This window comes from Leptosomus discolor, chromosome 23, assembly GCF_034619465.1.
Source record: "Leptosomus discolor isolate bLepDis1 chromosome 23, bLepDis1.hap2, whole genome shotgun sequence".
Classification (NCBI taxonomy): Eukaryota; Metazoa; Chordata; class Aves; order Leptosomiformes; family Leptosomidae; genus Leptosomus; species Leptosomus discolor.
The window spans coordinates 3913515-3929550 of record NC_141413.1 but is presented as its reverse complement, the minus strand read 5'-3'; the positions used below and the strand labels follow the sequence as shown (position 1 = coordinate 3929550).

General features: G+C 44.1%; 1 protein-coding gene across 1 annotated transcript in view; it reads left to right on the top strand.

The window, feature by feature from the left end:
• Positions 1 to 16036, top strand: part of ANTXR1 (ANTXR cell adhesion molecule 1) — a 105470-nt gene that overhangs the window by 26326 nt on the left and 63108 nt on the right. The window contains exons 9-11 of the mRNA XM_086477108.1: positions 1905 to 1965; positions 5311 to 5409; positions 15913 to 15982. Coding sequence (XP_086333234.1) covers positions 1905 to 1965; positions 5311 to 5409; positions 15913 to 15982 — 230 coding nt within the window. The remainder of the gene's footprint in view (positions 1 to 1904; positions 1966 to 5310; positions 5410 to 15912; positions 15983 to 16036) is intronic.

Sequence of the window (16036 nt, the reverse complement as noted above, 5' to 3'; positions counted from 1 at the left end):
TGAAATTCAAACTTAATCATGTGAGGTTTTACTTGATTTTTAAAAAAAAAAAAAACAACCCATGAAAGTATTGATTGTATTTTTCATGCATTTGTCCTCTGACTCATTTGCCTGCTTCTCACCTTTCGCTTCATTGCTGAAATGACATGGGGAGAAAAATACGTATTAAAACTTGTGGGTATGCTGAGGGAGAGGGGAGCAGACTCTAAGGGGGAATTCAGAAAAATGTGAAAAGATTCTCTTCTTAAAGGAGACATTTTTCCGTGGGGAGGAAAAATACTTGGAAAAACTGCAACTCTTCATTGTTCTCATTAGCCCTGGCAATCACTTTGGGAGAAAAATGCTGTATCTTCAGAGAAGCCAGACCTGGAGTGAGTAAGGGGCGGGCAGTAGAGGACTGACAGGAGATGGGTGGATAGCTAGCTACAGGTGGATACTTGGGAAGAGTGTTCTTACACTGCTCTTTATTTTTTGTGCGTTTTTCCTTATTCTGCCTTTCAAATTCTTCCAGCGCTTTTCAGTTCAGTTCCCAACTGTTGACTTTCTCTTTTTTTCCACTTGACAGTTCCTGTATAACCTTGTTCCTGCAAATCTTTCTCCTCACTTGTCAGGCTGCCAGCAGCTCAGACGGTCCTGGTTACTTCAGTCCTTTGGTACTCTTTCAGTCTCTACCAGCCCTGCTTCTGAGTAACGCAGACTTTTGTTTAAAAGTGTTAAAAAATAAATCATGGCTCTATCTGTACCTCTTGCAATTAGGTATTTGGGGCAGAGAGCCATGATTGTGGAGAAAAAATATATTATCTTTTTTGTAGAGAATTTATTGTATTGGTTGCTGTTCGTTCCTTACAGATGTTTCAATTTAAAGTTGGGAAAATAATTTTCATGTTGGATTTGAGTCATGACGCTTGGCTGACATTTACTTGCCTCTTGGAGCTGACCTAAATTTTGATCAGTATTACCTCGTGTAGGGGCTGCTCAGCCCGGCGCTGAACACCCCCAGCTCTCGGTCGCTGCTGCCGTTCTCACGGGGGCTTACGGCCACTGTCGCAAGTTTGCTGACTGTGTGCGGGCAAAAACTTGAGTTGGCCTTCAGAGCAGGGGAAAGGCTGCTGCATGCAAAGAAGAGCTTGAGCAATTTTAGCACCGTATGGGAGTAAACAGTATCCAGCTCTAGCCTGCTCCTCTTGCCTTGCAAGCAGTCTGCCAAGCCTGGTGCTGAAGTGTTTGTGTAAATCGGTGTCTCCACATAAAGTGGTTAAAGGCAGTACCAATTCTTATGAAGACATACTGCTTAAATTCAGTTAAAGAACGATTGTCCATACATCTTGATTTGAAATCACAGTGCAGCTTTGAGGATGCATTCGGGTATGCTCTTGTAGATCTGATTAAAAACTCGAGAAGCTTGAACCCCTATGCTGAGACTTGAGGAATGATTATGTAGATATTCCCAAGATGTTTTCATGCAAAAGTAAACAACTTAGCTCAAACTTGCGACATTTTATTTGGAGTTTTGGGCTCCAGAATAATTTTGGAGAGGAAAGTGGGGCTGCAAAGAGAGGGCAGTGACGTTCCCTCGCTAACACTTCAGGGTGCCCCTTAGCTATTACAGATCACAGTCTGCATAATGACTTGTACCACAGACCAAGGCGAGCTTGTGCTGAGGTACTGAGGGCGTCGTTGCCTTCCTCCGTAGCAGGAGCTTGCTGTGGGAGAGCAACGACACCGGTGTGGTTGGCTTAAAGTGAAAAGCGAAGGTGGCGCAGTGTGACGCGAGTGCAGAGGGCAACGTTGAGTTGAGCATTTATGTGAGAACAAGCTGCGCTCTCTTTCTCTCACGCTTTCGGATTTGTGTTTCTATAGAAACCAGTCTGAGATACTTAATGACTTTTTTTCCTGGCTTTTAGATTTTGAAGAAATCCTGTATAGAAATTCTGGCGGCAGAGCCTTCCAGTATATGTGCAGGAGGTAAGTATAAATTGAGGCCCTAGTTGTTCGTGTTGCCTAAAATACATCTTTCTGTGTCTCTCTAATTGCTGGAGAGTGAAAAAGGAACTAATTAACTGGAGCTACACCTTTTGCTATTTTGGTGACTTTCATCTAACAGTAGCTTTCACATTTCATATTTCTGCCAAATGATGTCAAAGGGGATTTTCTTACAGAAAAGGCTTGAATTTGACAGTTTGCCTAACTTATTTTTCTGTCAAACCAGTTTTGGACTGTGCCAAACTTGAAGTAGATATGCTGCAAAATTACAAACCAAATCAGAAAACAAGACTTAGGTTTAGAGTTTTACAAATTCATCATGTCAGAGGAGGATTGTTGAGGGAAGTGCTGCTTAGGAAACTATGAAGAAAGTCAAATCTAAAGGCTTCTAATGTTCTTTGAACACTTCTTAGGCGTTTAGGGTTGATACAGTGACCGAGGACTAGAATTTAATCATCCTCCAGCTGACCTGTGTGAATGGTACTGCCCCCTCTTTGTGTGCTTGTTCTAAAATGGCTGCACCGTGCACACTGTGGCTTTAAAGTCCTGGCAAGCATTTCTGCATTCAGCAGAACCCAGTCTTTTTCAAAGAAAGCTTGAGAACTGTTTTGGCCTCTTCCATCTGCTTCCTGTGAATCCTTCACATTTTATGAAGTGTATCCTTACTGTTTGTTGAGTGTGTGGCATCTCCTTAAGAAGAGAGGCTGGGAGCAGCACTGAGGTTTGTAGAGAAGGATGGGTCCCTGACAAGTTCTGCATCTTCCTTTTTCTTACATGGGTAGTCCAAGTAAGAAAGCCAGTTATCATTACTTCTTTGTTTTCACTTCCAAAGCAGCTGCTTCAATCATCCTTCCAGCATCAGCTATTCCTGGAGCAACTGCCTCTATACCTAAACATACACAGGTCGGTGTATTTTCCCAGCAGGTGCAGGGCACCACACTAAATACCCAAGAAGTGCATTCTGTGCATGCTGCTACAGTCATTTTGGGTTTTGAAGCTGAGATGGCATAATTGACATGAATTACAATACTCAGTGATCTATTTCTCATTTTGTTTGGTCATTTAAATAGTTCTTATGTTAAAAAGAGGCTACAAAACAGGGCTTTGTCTACCTTAGCATGGTAGATGATTGTTGTCATGACAGTCTCTGATACAGTGCAGTGATGTTCCGTAAATGCTTGGGGAATTAAATTCTGTGAACATTCAGACCCACTTTACACGCAGATTTTTCTAAAAAATACATACTTACATGTGATGAACAATGATAAACAATGATGCTTATGTAATGTTATAAGTAGAAGATGACTTATTAACCATCTTTAACACTTTCTGACTTGCTTCTCAGTTGTTTATACATCTTATCACTCCCATTCATTGTGTTTTAATGGGAATGTAGGGGTAATGTACAGCTGTATCCAGTAGAGCCAGCTGAGAGGAAAGATAGAAGGGTTTTATATGAACCATTCGCACTGGAATTTGGCCGGTAGTTCACAAGAGAAGCAATATCTTAACCTTGAAAAATGTCAACAGTTATTGAGATGCTCAATTCAAGGCCTCATCTCTGAGTTTGGGCAAATATTCCGTTGCTCTTGAACTGCAGCTAATTTAGTCACTTAGGGCTTTGAGACTAATGACAGTGCCATTGAATATGAAAGTTAGGTGCATTAGTGTCTTTTTGAAATAAATTGTTGCAGGTATAGCTCTGCTACCTCTTGCACTGCAGACTGGTCCCAGGCACTTGGGTAATGAATTTCAACAACAACGCATCAACCTGAAACGCCGGTTTCTTGATGATTTGGTTTTGCATTGGTACAGACATGCAGGGTCCGTATCTGCTCATTTCAGTCTCAAGCAGAGACAGAATCCCTGTGGTTAATCTGACATCATTGATATGCTGTTCTTTGACTGTACTTGAACTCTCATTCCCCAGCAGTTGAGACTTCTGTGATTTCTCTTAAGTATTCACTAGCCCCCACACTCCAGAACAGAGCCCTTCTTCTCGTTCTTCCCAAATGCTCTTGGACAACACATCATGGGCCTGTGAGGCAGCTTCCCTGGCTAGATGTGGTGGGATGATTTGCAACTTGGCTGTAAACGAGCGGGACCTGGAAGGGAGCCCAGATTCCAGAGCAAATCTGCTTTTTTGACAAGTACAGTGTGTGAGTCCTTGAGGGAGATGAAAGAAGATGGGGACTGTAAAGTGCAAGGCAAAAACTTTGACTCTCCAAAAACTAGGTTCCTTGTTGCTTCTGGGAGTTTTAAAACCAGGGTGGTGTTTCTGATGCACTGTGATTACTCCTGCAAGTCTTGGACAGTGAAACATTTTGTGTTCAAATCATATTCACCAGCGAAACATCAGTGGGGATTATCTGAGTGCCTCTCCTAGATAGTAACAGGAATTGTGGGGGCTGTTTCCTTCACCATGGGGAACTGCAGAGTTTGAGTTCCTGTGTCTGCTGCCAGAAATTTTCTGTGACTATGGCCCTGTTTCAAAATCTGAAAGTCTGAAAATGGTGCTTTCCTTCCAAGGCAGTCTTAACGCTGGTGGCTGCAGAAGGTTTGTAAACCTTTCCCAGTACTGGGCTCAAGCAGCTGGAGTAACAAGGGATGGTAGAGTGGTCTGAAAGACTTGTGAGGATATGATCTCATTGCTCAGTCCTGCTTGTTCCAAAAAGGACCACGGAGTTCAGTGTTCAGGTGTTGGGGACTGTCCTTGATGCTTTCTGCTTGTGCCACAGCTTGCAGTGACCTTGTAGAGTTGATCTGGAAGAACAGCAGAGAGGAAGACTTGGAGAAATGCCCGCAGACTCTGAGATCATAGCCTTTCTCCAAAGATTAGAAAACTGATTAAATCCCCTGTCATTGTATGGGAATGAGTCCAGGCAGGGACTCGTGGTCATGGGTGCAGGCTAGTAGGGAGGGTTGTGACAAAACTCATGGCAATTGGTGCAATTTTGCAGGTGTCTAGGAAAGTAGCACTTCAGCTTCTCAGGATACTTTTGCCTTTCTTCACCCAAAAGTTTCTGCTATTTAAAATGGCAGCCTGGGGAGAGGAAATCTCAGTGTCTCTGGGGCTTAAAGTTCTCGCTACAGGTGAGTTAAATTGTTTCTGGTTTGTATCATTTGCTGTTTCTAAAACCTCAAGTTGAAATTGGGTAGAGAGAGAGTGGAAGCCAAATTTTTAATAATTTTTAAACTTAAAAATCATTAAACTGCAAATTTTAGCTCAAGAGATGTCAAGTGAAAACTTTTGACGTATGTGCCTTGTCTAAATGACCATTCTTTGTCTCTCTCTGTATCAATAATCTACTGTCTCTTTTGCTACAGAGTCGTTTCAGGTTGTCGTGAGAGGGAACGGATTTCGACATGCCCGTAATGTTGACAGAGTGCTCTGCAGCTTCAGGATCAATGACACAGTCACTCTCAGTAAGCTGTTTTGATTTTTTTAATTTATTGGTTTTTCTTACTCTGCACTGGCAGGCGTTTGCTTGCAAAACATTTTGGATCTTCAAATGTGTTGACTGTGAAGGTAATAATTATGGGATGAGGAGCTATTAAATTTGCAGAATGCAGAAGAGAGTATTTTTCTTTTTTAGAGGAAAATTGCTGATGGTATTGTATCCTGTGACTCTGACAGCAAGTATGTGAATAAATAGGCTTGAGCAGTGGAGCGGACAAAATACTGAAGACAAGAAACTTGCCTGTGAAGATCTATGTGTCTTGCTGGGTTAAGTATGTAGTGAGAACAGGCCTGTTTCTCTCCTTACCCATATTTTGTGGTACTAGTGGGCCTGGTTATGCAGCTTAAATAAACACTGTTGTTGGAAGCTGTGTTGGAAGGGGCTAAGGCATTGCTGTGCTTCTGTGGATGCAGCTTGGAAAGATGTTTCCTCTACAGAGTTCACCGAGCAGAAGAACCAAAGTAAGAGAAACAGATTAGACCCTGAGTGTCTAGTCTTTTTGTGAAGTGTACAGAGAGCCATTTAACTGGAAGAACTAGTGATCCTATTGTTCTCATCTGTCATGCCTGCAAACCCACACAGGAAACCAGAAAGCATAACTCATAGCTAATACCACCAGTGACAGCAGAATGAATCTTTTCTAACATGGAATCTATTCAGATGCTGCCTGATTGTTTTGGAGGCGGTCCTGACCCTTTTGAGTATAAAATGAATGTATGAATTAGTCTATTACAAATTAGATACGTGAAAGCGTAATGGCTCAATGTTGGACTTGCTTGTGCTTCCAGCATCTGTGTAATTTGCTCTTCAGAGCAGGGGAACAGTTTCCGAGGCCGTTTGCCCTGTGAGGAATTCCACTGAGTGTTCAGGGCAGGTATGTTTATAGGACAGTGAGTGTATGTAATTTGTTCTGAATGACGTTTGTACTGTTATGCTGGCCCCCTCTCTCTGTAGCAGCCAGGCTCTGGAATTGCCAACTCTTGTGTCACTAAGCAGAAAGCTTGGCTGGCTGTGGTTCATGTTTGCTTAATTCAGATGTGGTGAGTGTTGAGGACACGAAGAGCAGGAGCTGGAGGGCTGAGTGTCCAGGGAGGAGCAGGTGGCACTGGAGGGGGGAATAGGGAAGGAGAGGGATCCAAGTAAAAGCACTGAGGTGGGGGCGTATGGTGCATTAGCTGTTTTGGAGGCATCTGCATGCAGCCAGAGATAAGTGCTGGACTTGTGTGAACCACTGAGAGGTGACTTCAGAAAAGAACAGCAGAGGCAGCCACAGATTCATGCTCTTCCTTCTAAGCTTCATAAAATCGGACCCAAACCCGATATGTGGCCAGAACTCCTTAAATCTGGATCATGGCTGCATTTAGGTGTTGAATGATGTTTGGTTTCTCCCCAGAGTTCAGATCCGAAGTTCCGTTTAGATCATATGTGTTATAAAGTCTCCTGTGGTTCTCTGCAGGAAACCTGCCCTTCTCTCTCCACCTGAAAGAGTCCAATGGAAATTAAATTGCTGATCAAATATTTAGAAGAGTTCTTTTCATCAAACGTCTGAGGCCATGAGGTGCAAACCCAAAAGTCTTTAGGTTTGGTTGCTAGGAGCTGACAGTTCGTAGCATTCTTAGTTTACACATCTGTTGTCTTTTTCTAGTTAAAACGTGAATATCCCGTATTAAACATACAGTCTGGGTGAAAACTTCCACTTTGTGGAGGAGCTACTTTCAGTTCAAGAGAAAAGTTAGTGGAGGCTTTTTCAAGCAGTTAGTTGTATTTTACGCTAAGAAATGTATGTACATGTATAACGGAAGTTATAGGAGTTACAAAACCACTACTCAGCATGAGAGGAGCCCCTAAAGCTGCAAGATTTAGGAGTGCCCACGTCCCCCTGCTGTAGCTTGGCCTGGCCTTGTTTTGAGTCCTGAACATCCCTCAGACCAGATACCCTTTGAGAGACTTGTGCTGTGCTGATGGTCTCTAAAGCGAAAGCGGGTCGATGTGTGCAGCATTTCAGTCTTAGGACCACCAGGGAGGTGCCGCACAAAGGTCTCTGAACATCAGTTCAGAAGGCCTGAAAAACTTGGATCTTGGGCTTAATTTGAACTTTTTTTTAGGAGCTTTAAAATAGATCTGTATCTTGAAGAGAAAAAACATTGGAAGCTATTTATGACACGAGTAACCTCTACTAGCCCTGGTTTACAGACAGGGGAACTGAAGTTACAGTACTGAAGGTAGCTGCTGCAAGTGAGCTAATCACAGGCAAGCATGTGGATGTCCTGACCCAGTCTAGTACCCTTCCTACTGGTTTATGGGGCCTCTTCAGAAGGCAGAGATTTGATGCAGGTCTCCTTTCTCAGTCACTTGTTCTTCATTCATTTCTGCCTCCATATCCATCCAACAGTTGTCCTTCTTATGGCCCTCTTTGCATCATGAGTCCAGGGCAGGACTCTGAGCCTGGGTGGAAGGTAAAAGTAGCTACTGATCCTGACAACTTTGTGAGGTGGGGAGGTGATATTAATGCTATCCTTCTTTTCTCTCCTGTGTAAAGTCTTTTCAGCACTTGATTTGCTGTTCCACTTTTTCCTCCAGAGGACTACCTTGTCATTAGCTTGAAAGTTACCTCTGTCACCTGGGGCCATGCTAGCTGTGACCTGCCAATGCATCCCCATTGCTTCTTAGCTCAGCTTCCCCAGAGCTGGCTGGCTCTGCAGCAAGGCATTAGTTCCTGGAAACATCCTAAAGTCTTCACAAAGCTAAAAATGTCATCTATCAGCTTTCCACTATTCCGTGTGTCCTGTCTATGGAGACACAAAAACATCCAGTGTTGTCAATGGGAGGAAATGTTTGCAAGGGTTACCTCACTCCCGAACACTGTGACCTGCTGGTGGTGGGGGTGAGGAGGAAGACTCCTTCCTCTCTTTTTGTGTGCTGACTGCTTGTCTAGCTGAGTAATTTATTATGCTGTCTGTCTTCATACTTTCATAGTAGCTGTTAGGAAAGATCAGTGCAGCCCGTGGGCTCTTTTTGTTTGAAGCTGTCTTCCTGTGTCCACAAAATGATGGTGGAAAATGAGGATAAAGGCCAAACGTGTTCCCTGCATTCTGACCTGATGCGTTCATTGTGTCCTGAACCGATGAAGAGTGAGCTCATTCTCCTTGGCACTGCACCAAGACTTCTCGGTTCATTTTGCACAGCCCTAAATTGTTTGATGCGTTGACCTGGAAGAGGTCACAAACTCCATTTCTGAGTTCAAACCTTTCCCTGATTCAGGGAACTCACCGGTTGCTCATTGATGTTCTCAAACCCAAGTCTCCCTGGGTGGGAACTGGCACAGCTCTGTTACATTGTCATACAGAGCAACTTATCTCCAGTGTTTTGCTTCACTGGAGCCTGCAGCTCCAGTCTGTGTTCTCGGTGTGCCTTTGTGGCACTTTGCTGCAAACAGCTTAACATAAGAGTTAACCGAATGAGAATTTTATGGAAACCTTATGGAGATTGGATAGCTCAGCTGTTTTTGTTTGCTTGACCCCTTGAAGCCTCTGATTGTATCAGGGAGGGGGGTATTTTTAAAGATAACACTAAGCCAACAGTTCCTGAAACCTTAAATTATCCCAGATGAGATGTAGACCAGCACAGCTAGGACTTGCTGAGGTTAAGGGCATGAGCTAATAGATTTTTATTGCGATTATTGGCAGAGAAAAGTGGCAGGTGAAGAGAGCATCAGCTCATAATGTTCATAGCTATGGGATAAAAAAAAAAAGGAACATCTGTAGAAACCATGAAGAATATTTGGCTGAGCAGAACTGTGATCAGATGCATGTTCAACAGCAGGGTGTTTTCTGCCAGCAGCAGGACCTAGGAGAATTGGTTTCAGACTGCACAGAGTTAAAAGTAATTATCCAGTGCAGTGACTTATGGCTGCTTTGTAGTGCTAAAATGTCATTGTCTGGCCAGACTGTGCAAGGTCCAGCAAAGATAGCTCTGGGCATAGTGGCAAGCTCCATCCTAGGCAATTTGAAACTGAATAGAGATGAAAGATTGGTGAGGAAACAGCATGCACCACAGCGAGGTGGGGCTAGAACTTGTGCATTCTAGTGAATGCTCTGGATGCTTGGCCAAAGCATCCTTTGCACAAAGTAGCCTGATTATTTTTTTAATTTTTTTTTTCCCCAGCCTTGGGTACTAGCAGTGAGGGAAAATGAGGAAAAGAGAGTGGGAGCAGGACTTTGCCAGGTATCAGCGGAGAGTGAGCTGTATAGGGGACTGTATCCCAAACTGCCCAACAAATGCCTTCTAAAAACGATCTTCTGTTTTTAAAGCCTAGCAGGTTGCCCTGTTTCCCTTGTCTTTCCTTTTTCCTGGCTGCACAGTATCTTCTTGTGGTATCTTCTTTACTTGCTTGCAGCCTGGTCACTCTTAGCACAGGAATGTTTTGCTTTGCGGTTCCAGTCTCTAATCCCTGATTTCTTCACTTCATCATGTCACCTCCACTGAACCTTTTCATTTTTTTTTTTTCTTATAGTAGCTTTTCCCTCTTTCTGCTGCGGTAATAGAGAATGCCCATCAGTGCGTACAGACTCCATCAGGGGTTTTTTGGGAGTGTGAACCTTTTTGAAGGACACAACCTATGCCTCTAATTTTTCCTAGGTGAAAACATACACCAAGATGAGTTTGGCATCCTGTTTTGAAGGGTGGCCCAAGTCATTGCTGGACAAAGAATACGAAAACAGGAGAAATGGACACGCTTCCCTCAGATGCTCTCCTAGCCTTTAACAAATTACGGTCTAGGAACTTTTCAAACAGGATTCCTGTGCATTTGCCTCCAGCAGACTTCTTTGTAGCTGCCCAGGCTGAGTGTGGAGGAACAAGCACAGAGCAGTCAGGAAACTTGGGCTGAGTGAGGAGGAGAGTCTCTGTGCATGTGGAGCGCTTTACCAAGCTCATTTATTTATGCTGTGTGCTGCTGGGGGACCAAGATGGTCTCTCACTGTGACATGAGTAAATCTGTGCAAATAAGCATAACAGAGCTTATGGTAACAGCTCTGAGATTGGTGTGGAGCTGTCGCCGTGCCGGAGCAAGACTCCTGCCTGGGAGTGACCCTGTTGTACTGCAGCATGGGCTGCTCTCCTGAGCTGCCAGTTGTGACCATCGGCAAATTAATAGCGCGCTGCTTTGCCAAGGTCTGTTAGTAGCCTTGAAGCTATGTGTGCTTGCTGAGCAGTTGTATGCACAGCAGGTGAACCCATCAGAGAAAAAGCCCTTCCTTCCAGATCCCATCTCTCCGTCTAGAGATTGTTCTGAATGCTTTACCATTGTTCTGTGCTTATCTGTGTCTTCCCCCCATCTCCTAACGCTGCTCTGAATGGCTTTGGCATGAAAAGCCCATGTGTCCCTACACAAAGCAGAGCAATTACAGCATGATCTCAATGTGGTTTTCATTACAGCATTAACAAAACATTTCTTATTTATGGATCTTTCTTGTAGGCAGTTTCTCTAGCATAGAGAGTGTTCCAGTGTCTTTCTACATTCCTATCTCCCCACAAAATGGATTTGAAATAAAAACTTTGCTTGCAGAGTTGTCACAAGGAGGGGCATAAGAGGAGGAGTCAGCCAGGAGGAACAGAGGTTGTGCTTTGGTAGGTGGTGCAGAGAATTATGGAGGTATTTTGTCTCATCTGAGGCAACAAAGGGACAATGGAAGTGCTCAAGTCACATAGCTCAAGGCTACCCATCTGGAGTGGGCTGAGGTACAGAGGAAAACCTCATTCTTAGCACAGATATTCCTGAGGGAGTCTTACCTGAGAGCAGCCAGACTCCCACCCCCAGTTTGGCTGTACTAGTCTAACAGACCAGAGTCTTCTCTCCTATAGTAGCAGAAGATGAGGTCAAAGTGTTTTCTGAGATGTACTTTTGTTGAATGCAGATCATAAATACAGGGGTAACAGAAGGAAATTGTTAGTCTGTGATATACGTGGAGTTTGGCAAACGGCTTTTGCAGGCTTTTCTGGACTAAAATATTGCTGATATTGCGAGTCCAACAGTCAGCACTTGCGATATTGGGTGGCAGTTTGAAAATGTTGTGCTTTCTTACTCTGTAAGGGATCTTGGCAGTCAGTTTTCAGTAAGCCAGTCAGCTCTTGGATGAACCATTAACCAAAGCAAAGGCTGTTGACTTAACTTGGTTATATGGCTAAAAGAAAGTACTACTATCTGTCTTGGTCACCTTCTTTGGGTTTTTGTACCTCTCTTTTATTGAGGTTTGCTCCTCTGTGTTAAAACAGCATGCAGATATTGAGGCTTTTATTATTACAGTTGGGAAGTACTCCAAGTCCTGGCTTGCCAAAAGGTTACACCCTGCTAATGGCAAAAGAAACTGTTCACTAATGCTGGGGATAATAGATTTTACAGGCTGCAGATAGCTGTTAAAAGGTGTAGGAATGCCGGGTAGCGATTTACAGGAATTCAAGCAGTAGGAATTACCTTGCTGAAAGGGCATCCACAGAAAGCAGGTGTTTTTGTGAGATGTTTGACCACTTTCCATTTCTGCATGCTGTTCTGAATGGCTTATGCCTCAGGACTGACTAGTTTTAGTTGCCTCTGTGCTGTGTCCTAAGGGGTTTTTTTATACAGCGAGAACCTTATTTTGCTTGATGGAGTCATTAGGGGTGCACAGGTAAGCAGCAAATTGTGCCCGTGGCTGTCGGCAGGCTTTCTCAAAAGTGCAGCATTGCAATACTTCCTGAAGATGTCCAAGCTCTGCCCTCGATTGGTGTCTGAGATGCGATCAAGGCCTGAACATCCCTCTGTGAAGCTGGCAAAGGAGGCAAAGTGGTTTCTTCACGCTTACACGGCCAGCCAGCGGCCAAGCCGCGCACAGAAATCGCTTCCTGGGCAGCAAAGTCAGCGATGTCAAGTCGAGCGCTCCACCCCCTGCCTTCCACAGCTCTTCCACTAGTACTGTCAGCTGAGGGGAGTCCAAACCACAAAATTCAGATTTTGGCATGAGGTCTAGAGTTTGGGAGCAGTCAGGCCCATCTCTTAGTGCACAGGAATACAGCAAGTTTTTTCTGTAGCAGGCGAGAAAAGCGGCGTTCTTTCAAATGCATCCTGCAGATAGAGATGCAATAGCAGATGAGAAGTGTTGTTTTGTTTGGTTTCCCTATGTAAGTTTTCCAGGAAGGCGTCAGATGGCCAGAGTTATGCAAACCAAATGGATCCTCTTTTGTTTAGAGCAAAGGAAAATAGTCACTCATTTTTGTGGTAAAACACAAACATTCTCCAAGCAAAATAATCTCCCCCTGTAGCCAGCCTGGCCAGCCATGAGCTCCCTCTTGGGACTCTGAGTCTGATAAACTTTCTAGAGAGGCATAGACTTTAATGCAAGTTGGGAGTGGGAAGGGAAAGGAAGAGAAACAAAAAGCTAATGAGATCTAAGTAAAAGGCCTTGCAAAATTGTCAGCTTTTGTTCTAGTGAATGCTGGCATGGAGAATTCTTTGGCCCTTGGTGCCAGTGTTAGCAAACGAGAAAATAAGGTGTTGGTCTTCATTCTCTTGGCACGGGTGCACTGAGACAATGCCATAAATTTATGGGCATTAATGATACCTTCATAAATCAGGGTGAGAACAGAACCGTAGGGACAGATTCACCACCCCTGTGCATCTGCTTTGCTTGTGCAAAGTGGGAAATGCCGCTGGTTGATGTGGTAACTCTGTTGCAAAACTGAGAGCCTGTGATGCAAGCTCTCCAGAAACCCAGTGCCTGTGCTGCAGGCGATAGGAAGTGAGGGATGTGCGATGCATCTCTGCATTGCATGCTTTGAATGCCTGTTGTCTGTCTGCCTCTCTTTCAATGAGGCAGCAATCTTCTAGATAGTATGGAGCCAAGCAAAAGAATACCCTGTGCTAAAAACATCTGCTCCTAATATTTAGCATAGTGGAAATGTTCGTATGCATTCTTGCACTGAGGCTGGGGGAAACAGCAGTAATATGGTACTTTCCAGGCCAACAGCAGGAGCAGGGATCTAGAGGGGTCACAGAAGCTTGAAGACTGCTCTTAGTAGGTGAACCATGATGCAGAAGCGAAGCCTGACAGTGAAAACCATATGGCTGGCTGAAATGTTTCACTTTCAGCTGTCTGCCCATGTCAAACAGTCCTTAACAAAATAACTGCTGTGGGTAACCCAAAAATTCAAATGTGTCTGTGTAGGCATAGGATTTGCTGGAAGCTGGAAACATAAGGAAAACTTCAGGGAAGGTTACAACTTTTCATTACCATTTCTTTTTTTTTTTTTTTTTTTAATGGAGTGTAAAAAATAAACATTTCCTAACCTGCCTGAGGAAATAATCTTTTACATTGCTGCCAAAGCAAAGTACGAAATAGGGATTATAATGGGTGATAGGAATTACTAGAGCAATATTACTGCTTTCTAAAACTTTGTATCCAGTGGAAACCTGTCTTTTAGGAATGTCTGGGAAAGAATGCTTGACTTGGTGAATCCTGCTTCTGCTTGAGGGGACAAACTCTTGCAGTCTGTATCTCTTCTCTTTATGCCTCATCCACTACAGCGAAATGTGCTGCGTGACCCTGCTTCTGTGTGAACCCTCCTGAGCTAACCCCTGAGAATGGGGCCAGGATCGGTAGTCCTCTACTGCTGTTGCCCTAATCATTATTTGACACCATCCATGTGAACAAATTTATCTCAACAGCCAAGTGAAGAATGAACAAGGCTCACAGCTGATGCAGAGATTACTTTAGAGAAGGTTGCCGCATTCTCTTTGGCTTGTGTTTCTTCATGGCTTTTCCTCTTTCCACTGGCACCTTAAATGGAATTGTAACTTGCACAAGTTTCCTCAAAAACAAAAGACCAGACAGTCAGACTAGTTCAGCTCTTCATTAGATGGCTAAACAATTTGGTTAAACTTTTATCCTTGCTCCTTTCCATTCCCTGTTGTTGTCAGCGATGCGCTGAACGCTGTAACCTTGCTTCCACGTTGCCAGAGTTCTGTGCACCCTGGTAAGTTAATTCAGGGCACTGTGCAGAGACTTCAGATGGTCGGAAACCCCGGGTTTGCTGTGTGTGTTTCAGATAGCAAAGTGGGGTGGTGATGAATTGTACTCGTGTCTCGACATGGCCCCATAGGATGAAGGTCTCTGCCACCCTGCGGTATATAGAGATGAGGTTTAAGATTTGGATGGAAGATGAGATTGGAAACCTACAGGTTTGAGAGGCGAAAGGGAAGGAATCTGTCAGGAGAGGAGGAGCTTTCAAACAAAAATGAAAATTTTAACTGGAAAATGTTAGGAAGCTGGTAATATTTGGTAACAGCTCATTCCAGATCTATAAGCATCTCTACAGGATGCCCTAGAGATGGTTATAAGTACAGCTGGTAGAAAGCTTTCTGATGCAGTGACGCACTCCTGGAAAATGCTGATTCAGCAGAATCAACCGCTTCTGCGGGAATGTGTGGTTTCCAGGCCAAAAAAGCAAAAACCACCCAGCCCGTCTGCCTGGTTTTCTGCCAATCTGCCCAACCTCTAGTCAGCTGGCAAACGGGCTGGGAAGTTCTTTGAGATCCCTGTCTGTCTGCTCACCAGAGTGATGGTATAAGGTTCTGATTTAAGTCTACAAAAGAAGAGTATTAGCTAATGTTCCTGTTTCCCAGGCAATTGCCTATTGATAATTTTTCTCACTCTACTTTTAAAACCATAGTATAATTCAAGTTGAATGTATAATTTAGGTTCAGATGAGTCTGCCTTGAAATGAGAAATTTTCCGTAACGTACAATTTTCTTAACGCAGCTATTTCCAATTGTGTGCAATCTGCTGGGGCTCCATCTGGTCTCGTGTATAGAGTGGCTGTGGTCATTCACTCTGACCCTTCAAAAAGCTTTGCGTCTTCAGTTTTGCTGGGGCTCAGCTACGTCATGTGACAGATTTCAGCAGCCCGGAGCAGCTGTAGGGATGGCGAAGGTGCTGCTCGCCCCATGCGGGTGACAGGCGGTGCAGGGCTTCCGACTGCCCCGAGGCGTTCAGCTCTGCAGGGGCAGGTACTCCTCAGCCCTTCCGCGGGAGCGGCGCCACAAGGGGCTTCGTGGAATGATGTTTCACAGTGAGAATGACAGAGAGCTGTGGGAGCCTGAAAACAAGACCCTTTTCACAAGGGCTTTGCAAAGAAATGAGGAAGCAGGGTCAGCTGCCCCATTTCCCCATCTTTCTCAGGACGGGGGTAAATGTGAGGGTTGGTTTGTTTGTTTTCCTGAGTTGCATCTGCTGTTACCTTGTACTTACTCTGTAGCTCTATGGGCAGAAGATGCCTGCAGTAACCATAAAACAACTGCTGTGCAGTAGCTTTTTATCCCTCACACAGTGTTTTGTGTTGTTTATGTATCAAGCGTGAGGAAAAACATTGTTTTAAGTTTGGTCTTTAAAACCTGTATTACCAATCTGGTAATAAATCCCAATATTTCTTTTTTCAGATGAGAAGCCTTTTGTAGTGGAAGATACCTACTTACTCTGCCCAGCACCTGTGCTACGAGAAGTTGGCATGTATGTTTGTTCTATGTACTCAAATATTTACTTTGCCTGTGGGAAAATGAGTCT